The sequence below is a fragment of the Scyliorhinus canicula genome, chromosome 2, assembly GCF_902713615.1.
Source record: "Scyliorhinus canicula chromosome 2, sScyCan1.1, whole genome shotgun sequence".
Lineage (NCBI taxonomy): Eukaryota > Metazoa > Chordata > Chondrichthyes > Carcharhiniformes > Scyliorhinidae > Scyliorhinus > Scyliorhinus canicula.
Window position 1 is genome coordinate 55,617,655 of NC_052147.1, and position 14,809 is coordinate 55,632,463.

At 45.3% G+C, this 14,809-nt stretch overlaps 1 protein-coding gene across 3 annotated transcripts in view; it reads left to right on the plus strand.

Moving 5' to 3' along the window:
• Nucleotides 1-14,485, plus strand: part of LOC119953937 (guanine nucleotide-binding protein G(I)/G(S)/G(O) subunit gamma-2) — a 97,031-nt gene extending 82,546 nt beyond the window's left edge. For all 3 annotated transcript variants that reach the window (XM_038778657.1, XM_038778649.1, XM_038778641.1), the window contains 2 exons: nt 3,868-3,961; nt 12,523-14,485. In XM_038778657.1, coding sequence (XP_038634585.1) covers nt 3,875-3,961; nt 12,523-12,651 — 216 coding nt within the window. In that variant the 5' untranslated portion in view covers nt 3,868-3,874 and the 3' untranslated portion in view covers nt 12,652-14,485. The remainder of the gene's footprint in view (nt 1-3,867; nt 3,962-12,522) is intronic.
• The last annotated feature ends 324 nt before the right edge of the window (nt 14,486-14,809 follow it).

Here is a 14,809-nt window from a genome sequence, read left to right on the forward strand (position 1 = left end):
CTCCGAACAGACAGTGACCCAAGCCGGGAATCAAACCTGGAAACCTGGAGCTGTGAAGTGATGGTGCTAACCACTGTGCTACCGTGCTGCACTAAACTCTGGGGAAAATGTGGCCACTAAGATTTTCAGAGCCTGATGCCTAAGTTTTTTTTCACACCACATAATGCCACCTCCAGAGGTGGCGAGTTCAATGGTGATCCAGGGGGGCGGTGGGGGCGTTGCTGTGACCCAACAGGAGGGTCATGCCGTGTTCTGGCATGCTACTGAGCTCTGACACTGCTGGGGCAATCATATTAGCAAGCAACATTCAAGGGCTGAACCTCCTTTCTCTGAGGGGCGCAAGTCCAACACTCGATTAAGCCTGACCCAAGCGCACCACGGCTGTAGGGCATAAAGTCGGGGGGCTCAAGATTGACCTTGGAGGAGGGGATGGGAGTACACACTCTCCCCACCACATCCCCTCCTCACCCCATCCCTTCCTCACTCCATCTGCTCCTCCGTGAAAATCTAATCCCTCAGCTCACTAGTTTTGGTTTCCGGTATAAATCTTTAAATTGGGCTTTCTCTGCAGTTGCTGAATTATTACCTGCTTTAACAAATATTGAACACTGATTTTTTTTTTGGGTGACATTTATACCAGTAAAATGGCTTAATAATTGCTCAGGACATGTTAAAGGATCGTTGTTATTGCACCTCAAGTGATTTTTCATTTGAACTGAAGAAATTAGGAATTGCACATTACAAACCAAACCTTTTTGATGCTTTCCTTAGAAAGCTGCAAATTGCAGCGAAAATGATCTTCCATCTTTCAAACATTATCTAAGTATTTGCTTGATTGGTTTTCCATGGTAATGCATTATACCCTTTTTTGTGAAATAGGGTTGTCTAAGCTCTCCTTTTTTTCCAAAACGTATCTGACCCTAAACGTGCGGTTCCCAGCGGAAATTCTTCAGAGTTCCGTATATGTTTAGGAATGTTACGGCCCACATTAGGGTTCTAGTTAAACATCTCTGGGTTTGGCCTGTTCATTTGACTTCTTCCTTGACCCCTTCAGCTGAGTGATGGTTTTTCTTATGGTGATTCATAATTCACATGTTACAGTCCCGTTTGCATTGAGACTGGAGTTTTGTTCAGATACCGTCGGAGCAAACTCCAGCCCAATACGTTCTGAGAGCAGCACAGTTGAAGGTACCTGGGTTTTTTTTTTAAACATTGAATAATGCTTCAGCTTGTAAGTGGTCCAGACTATCTCAAAAACCCCAGAGTTTATTTTTTCAAACCTGCTTTGCACTGCTCCAGGTTGTGCTCCAGGTCAAGCCAACAGTATGAAGCAGTTTCTCGGAGGGGCCTGTAACATTGTTACAAGCCAGAGTCAAATCAAGAGTGGAAATCATAAAAAAGCAAGAATCTGTCAAAATATAAATGTATTTAATTTTACACAATCTATTCTAAAGCAATAAAGTCTTGGCATTTTTTACTGTGACGAACATGAGGTTTTGGTGAAAAGCTTTATAGGAGGAATAAAACTCAAGAAGGCACTGTAAACCCTGACTCAAAACAGCACAAAGAAACAAGAAAGCGATGAATGTAGGACACCAGCTTTGATTAAGGACTGAATTCTCCGCTGGAAACGAGATCGGCATCTTTGCGATGCTCCGGTCCCCTGCTGGTGGCGGCATCAATGTTCGCACCCTACGCCAGGGGGAGGATGCAAATGAGTCAAAATGGCCCGTTTGCATCCTGTTAACGGGCTGGACATTGGTTTCTCTGGCCTGGGATTCACGCGGGTGTGGACTGGTACACGTTTTTGCCATCATGGCCCTGGCAGGGTAGACCCCATGGTGGACCAAGAAAATAATTGTTTAAGGTAGGTGCCCCCCTATGTCCATTGCAGGGCCCCTCCCCACAATGCAAACACCCACCCACCCCTCCGCCTCCCCATCAGAGACTCGCATCAGAACCTAACTGAACTGCTTTGACCCTAACTGCAGTGTTTATAAACTTCTAGGAGTTAAGTGCTTTCACTTCCTCTTTTTCAACAGAAAGCACTTAACTGCTTTTAATGTGGTCAGCTGTCAACCATAGCTAGATGTTTCTAAGTATTGCGGTTAGGCTCACAGCAGGTTATTTGAGATGCATTCAAGCGTGAAGGGAAATGAAAATAAACAATCCAGACATCTGGCTGTCTAGAAGCTGTCAATTACACCTTACTAAAATCTATTTTTCTTTTGAAGTGAATAGAAGCCTTCCAGATCAAAGGATCGGAGGGGATTTAAAGACTTGAGGTGTGGTTTTAGCTTTCTATTAAGTTACAGCTGGTGCTTTCTAGACATCTGTCTGAGGCAACAAGCATAGGGGACTGTTTCTGGCTGGACTGCTCTTTAGCGTCCAGGCAGGGGTGACTTATGGGAGAATGGGGTTGAGGGGGTGGTCTCTGTTATGGGGGGGGAGGGGGGGTTCTCTGATATGGGGTCTCTGGTGGGGAGGTTTGGTGGGGGATCTCTGATGAGGGTTGGTGGGGGGGAGGGGTCGGTTCAACCTCATAGATTCCCAATGGTGCAGATGGACATCATTCGGCCTATCGAGTCTGCACTGACCCTTTGAAAGACCACCCTACCTAAGCACAATCTCCGTTCTATTCCTGCAACCCCACACTAAGGGGCACCTTAGCATGGCCAATTCACCTAACCTGTACCTCTTTGGACTGTGGGAGGAAACTGGAGCACCCGGAGGAAACCCACGCAGACGCTGGGGGAAAGTGCAAACTCCACACAGTCACCCGAGGTCGGAATCAAAGCCAGGTCCCTGGTGCTGTGAGGCAGCAATGCTAACCACTGTGCCACCGTGCTTCCCTCATGCGTGCATACTGTGGGGTGGCCCAGCAGTTCTTGTGGGGACAGGGCAGGGTTTGCATTGCAAAGAGGGGGTCCAGCTGCCGGACCCCGGGATATGGGCCACCCACTCAAAATGGCGGCCAGATAGCGGGATTTGCATCCCTCGTGATCCCAGCCATGCATAGATTTTCATGGCATGAGACACTGAATCGCTTCTTGGTGCTGCCCCAAGCGCCAGCGCAAATCGGAAGTGATTCAGCTCCAGCGGGAGAACATGGTCTCCCAAGCAAAGGATCCTGCCCTATGTGTCTTTGTTGCTTTAATGCCCCAGCATTAAAATGTTTCGAAATGTTCCTCTTCCCAATTAATCAAGGCAGTCCACACACAGAAGGAAATTCATCTAGCACTAACACGTTTGGTTTTGTTGGACTCGAGACTTCAGACCAACCTTTGTCTCTTTTCTCCTAATTGATTAAGCCATCAGGGAAGAAAGACTATTTCTTATTGGTGTTTTAAACTGGGTGATGTGTGTATTTATGGAAAATATTTTTGGCCGTTATACAAAGGTCCAGTTACAAATTCACAGGAAAAAATGGTAAGATGTGGAGTTGATTGCTGTCTGAAGCTGACACTACTGTATATCTGTTCCACTCCTCTGCTAATACACCCAATGCTGTGCCATTCTACTGCAAACATGTGCTCAACAGATTTTTTTGTGACTCCGAATCCTTTTGTGATCCATATATTGAATGGCTTTCCCATTCAACTTGTACACCTTAACTAGGAGAGTAGCAAAAAGAAAGATCGAATATGTGTTGAATAAAACCAGGATTTGGCTTTAATCTGGTGGGGGAAAAAACTACTTGCATTGTAAAGAACAGAGGTTTAATAACTGACCTTGGGGTACTTCATCCACAAGCTCTTTCCAGTCTGAAAGTCTCTACTTTGGATTATGTGTTGCTTAAGCTACATTTGATTTAGCCATTGTCTTACTCCAAAATTGTTTTGACACATTTTCTGTTTCCCTTCCTAGATATCAAATGGCTAGCAACAACACAGCAGGCATAGCACAAGCCAGAAAGATGGTGGAACAGCTGAAAATGGAAACTAACATTGACAGAATTAAGGTGAGAAGCTTATTATTTGCACTTGCCATCCATTAGGTAAAATAACAGATTAATTCAGTGGCCATGATACATCCTTCTTGGGGCAGCACGGTGGCACAGTGGTTAGCATTGCTGCCTACGGCGCTGAGGACCCGGGTTCGAATCCCGGCCCTGGGTCACTGTCCGTGTGGAGTTTGCACATTCTCCCCGTGTCTGCGTGGGTTTCGCCCCCACAACCTAAAAGATGTGCAGGATAGGTGGATTGGCCACGCTAAATTGCCCCTTAATTGGAAAAAATGAATTGGGTACTCTAAATTTAAAAAAAATTAAAAAAATGATACATCCTTCTTTGGTTTCGTGCCCACTTCTTTCTTTATACTACAGTGAAGCCGCAAGGGTTGTTCTTCTCTGTTATGTGTGCCGTATTACGGTTGGGTTGTTGGTGTAACAAACGTTTAGCTCTTGAGCCTTCTCTTTTCAGAGAACCTCAAGAATAAAAGAACAAAGTAGTCTTAAATATAGACAATATTTCACAGAATTTACAGTGCAGAAGGAGGCCATTCGGGCCATCGAGTCTGCACCGGCCCGTGGAAAGAGCACCGTACTTAAGCTTAAGACCACGGCTCCATCTTATGCCACTAATCCGACCAAACATTCGGACACTAAGGAGCAATTTAGCATTGCCAATCCACCTAACCTGCACATCTTTGGATTGAGAGAGGAAACCGGAGTACCTGGAGGAAACCCACACAGACATGGGGAGAAAGTGAAAACTCCAGACAGACAGTCACCCGAGGCCAGAATTGAACCTAGGACCCTGGAGCTGTGAGGCAGCAGTGCTCACCGCAGTGCTAACCGCAGTGCTAACCGCAGTGCCACCGTGACGCCCCAATATGGGTGAGATCTTTTGGCTGTTCACGCCGGTGGGATCTTCTGGCCCCTCCCACAGCGCACCCCGTCACGGGGCTCCCGGTGGCATGGGGTGGATTCAGCAGTAAATTACATTGACAACAGCAGGGTCAGAGGATCCCGCCGCCGGACAACAGCAGGCTGCCTCCCACTGCCAGAGACAGGGAAGCTAGAGAATCTCTCCCTGTTTCTGAATCTGTATACCCCATTCTAATCTGTTTGGCTCAGGTATGCTCATAGCTGAGGAATGTTCCTTTGTGGAACCAGGAATAGATGTGAGCCACAGGCTCTCCAGTAAGCAGATAAGTGCAGCAAAATTGAAGTCAAATTAACAGGTTGATGTTCAATACATGGTGGCAGAGATTGCATTTCAACATGAAATCACATCCATTTGTACGAGCAAACTGCTTGGATTATGGTTGTAATGAACGCCTGCAGGAGCAATACTAAAATGATAAAAATGACCATGCAGTAATCCAGGAGACATGAAGAAGAAGGCTAAACAAGTTTATTTTAACTCAAAAGATAAAGCCGCTACCGCAGCGTCCAACACTAATGTCCCAGCCCGTCCAGTACAAAGGTCCGAGCTTGGGAGTATCGGAACTCCCTGTCCCAGTCTGGCAGCAGCAGGGTCAGAGGGTTCACTAACAAGTCCCAGCTGGCCAGGCCTCCACCCGCTACTACGGGAATACGCACCCTCTTGGCTAATTGATCTCCCCGTGGTCCTTGTGAGGAGGCCCCCCCGCCCCCCATTTCCGCGACGATGCGGCCTCCTTCGCTTTTTGGTTGCATGGTCTTGGAACAACCATCAGTGGAGCCAGATTGGATGTCGTGAAGCGGATAAGGGATTGCCACTTCCTGGCCGTTGATGGAAGTTCCTCTTCTACACTGGGGGTAAGCCACCTCAGTCTCCATTTCTGATCCAGAGTCTCCGTCCTCAGGGGGAATGACTCTCGGATTTTCCATGGGCTGAGTCCCCTGCCTGGGTGCGGGCGCAAAGGATGTTAAGCGTGTCATTCCGTCCAAGTAGTTTGAACAGGAGAGGATTCCCTGCTCCTAAGATGGCCCACCTGTTTCCTTATCGTCTTCTCTTTAGTCTTGACCTTGTACGAAACGGGGCCAGACTCTTCCACTACAACTCCTGGGATCCAAGGAGGCCTGTCTCCAAACATATGTGCATACAATCTGGGCTGGTTTCTCCATTTTTGGGACTATGTCCCCACGCTGTCGTCAAAACTGTGGAGTTCCACACCAGAAAAACTGGTATGAAAGGGCCACATATTCCTAGCCCTTCTGGGGACTCGCAGGGACCCGCCGTGGATCTAGCAGCTTTTGCTGCAGATACGAGCCCCCGCACTTCTGGGTCAGAAGCCACGTACGGCGGCGGCCTCCAGTGGCTGCGTCGTGCTCTATGACTGAATGAGACCGCGGAGCAGGACCCTAAAAATAGACGACCCGGTTGGCCGCATGCCTGACCCTGACTGCCCACCTGAACATTGCCCCGGCCGCGTATAAGGCCCCTCCCTGCCCCCGACCAGGGCAGCCGCGGACTGAGTCCGCAGCCGCCGCTCTAGTATCCCGACCGGCCGGACCACATTAGATCCACGGCGTCGGGACTTCGGCCGGTCGGGGCCGGAAAATGGCGGAGTGGGCCTCTGGTAAGGGAATGTGTGGCACAGCGTACTCCGAGTACGCTGCTTTTTGGGCACCGGAGAATCGGAGAACCGGCGCCGGTCACGATTCCATGCGGGGACCTGGATTCTCGGCGCCTGTTGCGATTTCAGCATCAGGGTTTGGAGAATCCAACCCTGTATCTCCTGTCTTGAAGATCCTGTCGGGCCTTCGGGTATCAAAATTTATTTTCTGGGCTGTTTTACTTGACTCCACTTTTCCCCCTGGATTGGAAAACAATAGGCTGAGTCAGGTCTGGAATCGACAGCCCATGAATAGCTCCACTGGCGTGACTCCCGTTGTAGTGTGTGACCTGTAATCAAAGAGGAACTGGGCCAATTTGATGTCTAGAGAAAACCAGCGGTATGTTTCTTCATGACGCTTTGGACTGCCCATTTGGCCAGATTGTTTGAGGATGGATGGTCTGATGTCGTTCGGATCTGTTGACTTCACAAATGTTTCGAACTCTCTGCTGGTGAAGGAACTCCCGTTGTCTGACAGGAGGGTCTCCGGTATCCCATGAATGCAAAATGATTCCCTGAGTTTCTCTATGGTCATACTGGAAGTCGTGAGGAAATCCTGTGTATGCCCATCCATTTAAAATGGGTGTCGAACAGCTTAGGAACATTGATTTCATAAGCGGTCCAGCGAAGTCTGTATGGTCCCGTACCAGAGGTTCTGTAACACTGGAGAATTATCGATGGTCTTGGGTCATAGTGCTTTGCCACTAACTCCAACTTCGTTTAATGTTTTTGAGTCCAGGGATGCCGGGTACGTCAAACTCTTAATGATGCCAGATGTCGGGACTCCACAAGTAGTCAGAAGGGTTACCTTGTGCCGATTGTCACCTTCTATACCATTAGCACAGAGTAAATAGCACATTCTTTCAGCATGTGGGGCCAGTCCCCACACCCGCATCATATGGCTTGAGTTTTCTGATTGGAGTCATTTCTGCATTATCCTCGCACTTCATTCCTTACTGGAGTTTCAAGGGAGGCTGTCCAGAATCTTGCACTTGATTCTCATCGCCAATATAGTAATCGAGGAGACACAAAGAAGAAGTGTAAACAGATTTATTTTAGCTCAAAAAGTTAAAGCCGCTAGTGCGGCATAGAACACTAATATCCCAGCCCGGGCCTATCGGAACTCCCGATCTGGGTCTGAGAGCAGCATTGAAAGGGCTCACTAACTAGTCCCAGCTGGGCAGTCCTCCCGCCTGTTACCATGGGAACTCGTACTCTACGAGCCCCACAGGGAGATCAATTAGTAATCCCCCGTGGTCTTCGTGTGGGTTATCACAGACCACAAGGCACAAGAACTTACACAATTATATGTCAACAGTGTTTGAAGAAAAAAAAGCAAATCTGGGAACTAATAAAACTACTGCCAATGGCACAACATCTAATACACCACAACCATCAGAAAGGAGAATTGGACCTGGTGTTGACTTATGACACTTTTGTCTCAGTTCTTCTTTTCCATTAATATTTCAAAGTATAATTCTGTTACATTGACCCTATTTTCGGCGACTTTACGCCTAAATCGGAGTTGTACAAGTTGGGCAAGATCTTTAGGCTGTTCACACCAGCAGGACCTTCCGGTCCCACCGATGACATACCCCTGCCTTGGGTTTCACAGCAGCGTGGGATAGATTCAATGGGAAATCCCATTGATAGTGGTAGTAACCAAAGGATCCCGCTCCCGTCTCCTGCCACTGAAAAACATCCCGCGGGGAAACTAGTGTTTAAAACAACTAAGATATATTGAGGCCAAGGTTTCTTGCAATTCCGGCAAGAGTATGCTAGAAGGGCCGCAACATAGACTGGAACGTGAATACATCGAATGCTTACTTTGCACAGGGGTTTTCTTCAGCACAGAGCTTCTATTCACCCCATACAAAGCCACTGCTGTTAGGCATTCAGGGGTGGCAGTGAGGGCACCAGTTAAAGGATTGCTGGTCGGTATCCTCAAAGGCAAGTGTAGCAGTGTCAGGAGTGACATTTGTAGGGACTCATTGCAGTTCAGATGTGGGCGGATGAGGAAGTCTGACTTTAAAAAAAAAAAAAATATTCCATTTACCAACGAGGCAGTTGCAGGCGAAGACTGAGGAGTTGGAAGGTAACAGCCTTCCCAATTTGAGCCAGATTATTAAAGGTACATTTTGCACTCCGAATGGCAACAGTACCAGTCAGCTCGTGCATACCAGAACACCATCTACTGATCACCATGTATTTCAATGGCAGCTGCAGGGGCTGAGACCAGCAGTAGTTACACTCATGGCATATTGACTGGGATTGTGCACCTAATGATTTTCAGAACCTTTGCCATTGACTTTCATCATAGGCTCGGAACTATGTCAATAAAGGACATGGAAAGGATTCATCATAAAATATAGAAATGACACATTCCAATACATGTGCTGAATCCATTAGAAAAGGTTCAATGAATGTGAATAGTACACAAGACCCAACATCAATGTTCTGTGGTATGCCACAAGGCGAATGTGGATTTGATAGGGAAATAGTTTGCAAAGGCAGAGAGGAGCATAACTAAATGTAAGGAAAATAAGAAAGTTTATTCCAATCAGACATTACATAGGCAGTATGACTTGCATTCAGTGAATCACAGTTTCACTTCAGAAACCACAAGGTTAAAGAACCAGCAAAAAGAGGAACTCCAGCACTTTAACATTATCAGTTACAAGGCACATTCAACCATGAGTATGAAAGTAGAGCTTCTTTCAATTATTGCATGATTAAGGATCATATGATGGATAACACAAAACAACTATGGAATGTCTTCTGAGATGAATTAGTTTAACAAAGAATCTTAAAGTCCTACTCCCTGGGCTTAGCTTCTTAAATGGCACAAACAGCCTTACCCAAGAGTGTGCAGGCATGTACGAGCAACTACCGTGCAGACTGCCTCTGGGAGGTGAGTGAGAGATGGCATGAATGGCTTGTATGTGGCTCCCTGTGAGGAAGTGGTCTGCTATCTGAGCAACATGTTCAAAAACAGTTATTGCCGTTGTAGGAAACTGCGTAAAGCTCCATCCTATCAATCTGTAGCACAAACTATAAACCAATTGAGCAAGTCCTTCATTGAACCAACCTCAATCGACATGCTTCAGAAGCAAAACAAAGGTGATAGAACGGATGAAAACAATTCCTAAATCAGAAGAAAAACACTGTGGATGCTGGAAATGGGGAATTAAAAAACAAAAGGAGCTGAAAATTCTTAGATCAGCTGGCATTTGTGGAGAAGGACAAAAGATAATGGGTGGAATCTTTCAGTCCCGCTAGCAGCAGGAAGCTTGGCGGGGAGGCCAGCTTCGCTTTCCAAGAGGCCAAAAGTCATTAACACTGCAATGAAGTTACTGTGAAAAGCCCTTAGTCGCAACATTCAGGTGCCTTTCAGGTACACGGAGGGAGAATTCAGAATGTCCAATTCACCTAACAAACACGTCTTTCGGGACTTGTAGGAGGAAACCGGAGCATCCGGAGGAAACCCACGGAGACACGGGGAGAACATGCAGACTCCACACAGACAGTGACCCAAGCCGGTAATCAAACCTGGGACCCTGGCGCTGTGAAGCAACAGTGCTACCCACTGTGCTATCATGCTGCCCTTACAGGGAAATTGCGGAGAGAATGTCTAAGGTAGTGGGGTTAATGACCGGGAAGGGATAGCGTGTAAGTGTCTGAATCGGGGTGGGGGGGTAAGGGGGTAGTGAATGTGGTAGGGTGGAATGTCCAGCGTGAGAGTCTGGCAGTTAAGGCTGCCATCATTAATGGGACAAGACAGGTAGCTTGGATAACAGGAGGGTCAGGGTGGGCATGGGGACAATAACGGGTGTCGGCTCTGGGGGGAGGGAAGGCACTTGCAGGTGGATCATGATAGGATCTAGGGTAATGGGAAAGGTTCAAGGGTTCAGAGGGGAGAGGAATGGTGATATTGGGTAGGTCTATGACGATGGATGGGGGGGATGTTGATGGGCAGCGGGAAGGACAGAAGGTGGTGGAGCAAGTTTGAAAGGTGATGAGCACCATTTTTCATGACCTCATAGTTTGCCAGTCAGCGAGATCTGTAGAGATGGGAGGAGGGTATTTTTGGGTGGGTGGAGTTAAAGGTTGACACATGTGGCCAGCTAAAAGGGAACCCTAATACTTATGAGGCAGAGTCCCATGGCATCAAGTCAAACATAGGCAAGGAAACCTCCTGCTGACACTACGTACCATTCCCCCCTTCTCAGCTGCTATGTCTGTGTTCCAGAGCCTGAGGAAGCACTGAGGGTGGCAAGGGCACTGATCACTGAGGAATCCAACTCCAATTGCAATAATCTGCTCAGCGACACTCAGTTTGTGCTCCGCCAGGATCACTCAGTTCCTGACCTCATTTTCGAGCCTATCTATTTTCCTTTGTTGCCTCCTTATGTCCTCTTCACAACTTACTTTCCTGCCTGTCTTTGTGGAATAGCTTTTAAGCCAGTTTAAGCAGGGAGGGTGGGAAGGTGAACAAAAGGGAAGGTCTGTGATAGGGTGGGAGACAGGTGAGATTAAATGGCTGAAGGTTTCATGTGCAAGGTTAAAAGGAGTGATAACGAGACAAAGTAAAGAAACAAAACATGCGTGTAGAGGAGATCTGAATGATTGCTGTCTGAAAGTGAAGAAATGAAATAAGAGAGAGACATGGGGGGGTGGGGGGGACAAACCAGCCAAGAAACCAAAATGGGGTCAGAGGTTAAAATGGTGGAACTCTATCTTGGGTCCAGAGGCTGTAAAGTGCTCTGCCAAAAGATGAGGTGCGGTTCCTCAAGCTTGCGATGAGCTTCACTGGAACACGGCAAAAGTCCGAGGACAGAAAGGTCGGTGTGGGGGCAAGGTGGAAAATTTAAATAACGGGGACAGGAAGTTCAGAGCGGCATCTGCAACTAAGCAGAGCTGCTGTGTACAATCAGTCACTCGGTCTGCATTTTGATCTCCCTGCTCTAGAGGAGAACACATAATTTTGACGCTTGGGTCTGGCTACATTCTTCTCTAGCTAGAGAAGTAACGGGTGAATTTCCATAGGCCGTCTCCCACTCATCCACCACAACTTTGGCAGCAGAGCCATGGATATCACTGGGATTTGAGCAGCTCTTCCATCTATCTTATGGCAGGTTAATAGAAGCACATCCATGGACATAAATCCCATAGTTTTCCAAATAGATCTATCGGTTTTGAAGTTAGTTTCCATATACAATCTGGCCGTTTGTACAAAAGCAAAAGATCAAATTCGCTTGATATCTGAAATTTTATTCCTTCTTCAGCACAAGTGTGTTTATATAATGTCTTAGCAGTCACTGCGTCCTACTAATTTCAACCTAGAATCATTCAAAGAACTGGCATTTACATTCTGCTGCACATCAGGACATCCCAAGCTCCTTCATAACCTGTGAGGTATTTTTAAAAATACATCACTGGCTGTAAAAGTCAAAGTAGGAAATTGCAGTGGATAGGCTGTTGAAAACAAGGCTCCACAAACGGCAATAGATAAATGGACAGATATTCTGTTTTTGTGGTATTGGTTGAGTAATGAACTCTGGATGGGGCAACTTGCCTGCAGTTCTTCAAAGAGTACCAGGCTCTCTCTGTGACTCCATCAAAGAGGGTAGAACAACTCAATTTAATGCGTTATTTGATAGATGACCCCCAGCTCGTGAAGCACTCCCTCATTACCTCACTGAAGTGTCAGCCTGTATTATCTGTTAAAATCTTTGGAGCAGCACATCTGACTCAAACACAGACAAGATGCCGCTGAGCCAAGGGTATTTTTGCACAAATATCATTGATTTCCCATTATAGCCACATTTTGCGAAAGTACGGCTATGGAATTCTCTCGTGGGAAAATGTAGCCACTGGTTCCGTTTGACGTTTTGTTCATTGGAGGCAATCAGTTAAACCTGATTATTCGCTGGCTACAGGCAAATATGTAAAAGTCTAACTCTTACCTACATATTCCAGGTGTCCAAAGCAGCAGCAGATTTGATGACCTACTGCGAAGCTCATGCTAAAGAAGATCCTTTACTGACACCGGTTCCTGCGTCAGAAAACCCCTTCAGAGAGAAGAAGTTCTTTTGTGCCATCCTGTAAAGCCCCAGCTCGCCTGAAAATCAGGCTGCTCTGAACAATGATGTCGAAAATTTACCAATGTGGACACACTCCTGTCTGCAGAATATTTTAGCAAAGCCGGAAGCTACAGGGATGTGCATGTTTAAAGAATCTTGTCAGCTTATTGGGAATGGAAGCAGAAGAACCACCTTGTGAAAATAGAGATTCTAAAACCGCTTAGAACGAAACCGTGTAGAGATGTTTAACATTTTTGCTCTTGCAAGGACCGTAAATTATGTTCGATAGTTTGATGTCTAAAGTATGAAAGTAATTCTAAGAAAGGTAAATACTGAGGAAAATGTATAATTTTATTGGAATGATAATTGTTGTTCTTCGATATAATTTTAATTTAAGTTAAACATACAAGTATACCAATTAAGATAGATTACTGTGGTGTTGTACCTTAACATTTGGTTATGTGCTTTTTGCATTAGAGTAGCAGAATCATATGCTGGACTTTGCTTTGAGAGCCGATTTTCAAGAAAGGGAAATGTTACTAACTAACAAGCATTTGGCAAATGGAATGCCATTTGCGGAACATAAAAGCTGGCAGCTTGTGTATTTTCTTAAACTCTTCTTCGTGCTTCTCCTACATTTGTGAATAGTTGCTTACGGTTTCTGCTAGTACAAGTAACGTGTTGTTTAGTGATCCTAATATTTGTGATGGCAACACGAGAATTGCATGGAAATGTTCCTGTCGTTCCCCTTCTAATTGATTTAGTTTAGATGATCTGAAATGATGCAATGTAAATATACAGAACACAAAATTTTAATTTCAAGTTCTAACTGCTAACGAAGCACACCGCCTATTTCTTAACAGCCCTGTTCTCTCACTAATGCTTGTGAACACTATAAGAAATATCTGTCATTAAATCATTTATATAAACAATTTATACCAAATTAAATATTGTAAAATAACACCTGTTTTACTGGAAGTAAAACTTGCATGCAGAGTACGTAGACATACATGGCAACATTTGAAACGCAAGATTTAATTGTCAATAAGTAGCTTTGTATACAAAGAACTTAATAGAAAAACAGGCCAATGGTTTACAAAATTCTTTTCAGTCCATCATTTGAACAAAACAAAACCATTTTAGAAGCCAAAATAATCCATCCCTTGATGCGATCTGTCCGTGTATCTTTTTTTATCCAGCTGAAACAGCAGCAAAAGGTTATTGGACAGTGTAATGTGCAGATGAACAAACAGGTCTCAGCTTTTGTGAATAATCGGATAATTTTACCTCGGACTGTTTCACCGCCTTTTAACAACCTTTTTGATATTTTCAGATATGTATTTTTACTCAATTGCTAATTTTCTTAGATCTGCCGGTACCAACATCTGTCATTACACTGCCAAGCTACCCTGCTGCTTCAGTTCCAATTCAGTACAAAGGAGTGATTTACCATAGTATTAGACCCACATTGACACAGAAAAGCAGGAGTTATCATCAAACAAACTGATACATTAACCAAAGCAGCTACATTGAAAACATTACAGAACGAGAAAGACTGACATGTATGACTATGGCTTGTTAGGTATAATTTTCCGTAAACTTGTGTTCATGGCAGCAGTGAGTTATAGTGCCTATATGAGTCACCAGGAATGCTATATATGACAGTAAGAATAAAAGGGATGTGTGAATTTTCCTAAACTGAGTACATTGTAAAAATGTGTATTGTATTTCTGGTCGTATACCCTTGTTAGCTTTGTATAGGGAAACTTGAACAAAGTATGATGTATTGCACATTTTCATGCCATGTGAACAATGTATCAGTTTTAAATAAAATCTTCAGAACATTTCATTTAAAGGCATTTTAAACTGCCCTGAATTGCACTTGATATGCCTCACCTAGTAATCCTGCTGAATCATTACTGGTGGAACATTAAACATGGTGACATGGTGCTGTTCTTGAGAAGTTCATGCTACCATGGTAATGTACTTGTGTAACAATTTCTTATCTGCAGGTTCACAGCATGTCCAAGAAAACAAGCAATGAATTTTGAGTGCTAGCTTAGACGTTGCTTGCTAGGGAGTCTTATTTGAGACTAAGTTGTCAGTTTTTTAACTAACCGGGATCGTCCTGTAATTTTAATTTGTCCCATGTCCAATTTATTGGTCCCCTGGTATACTACTTG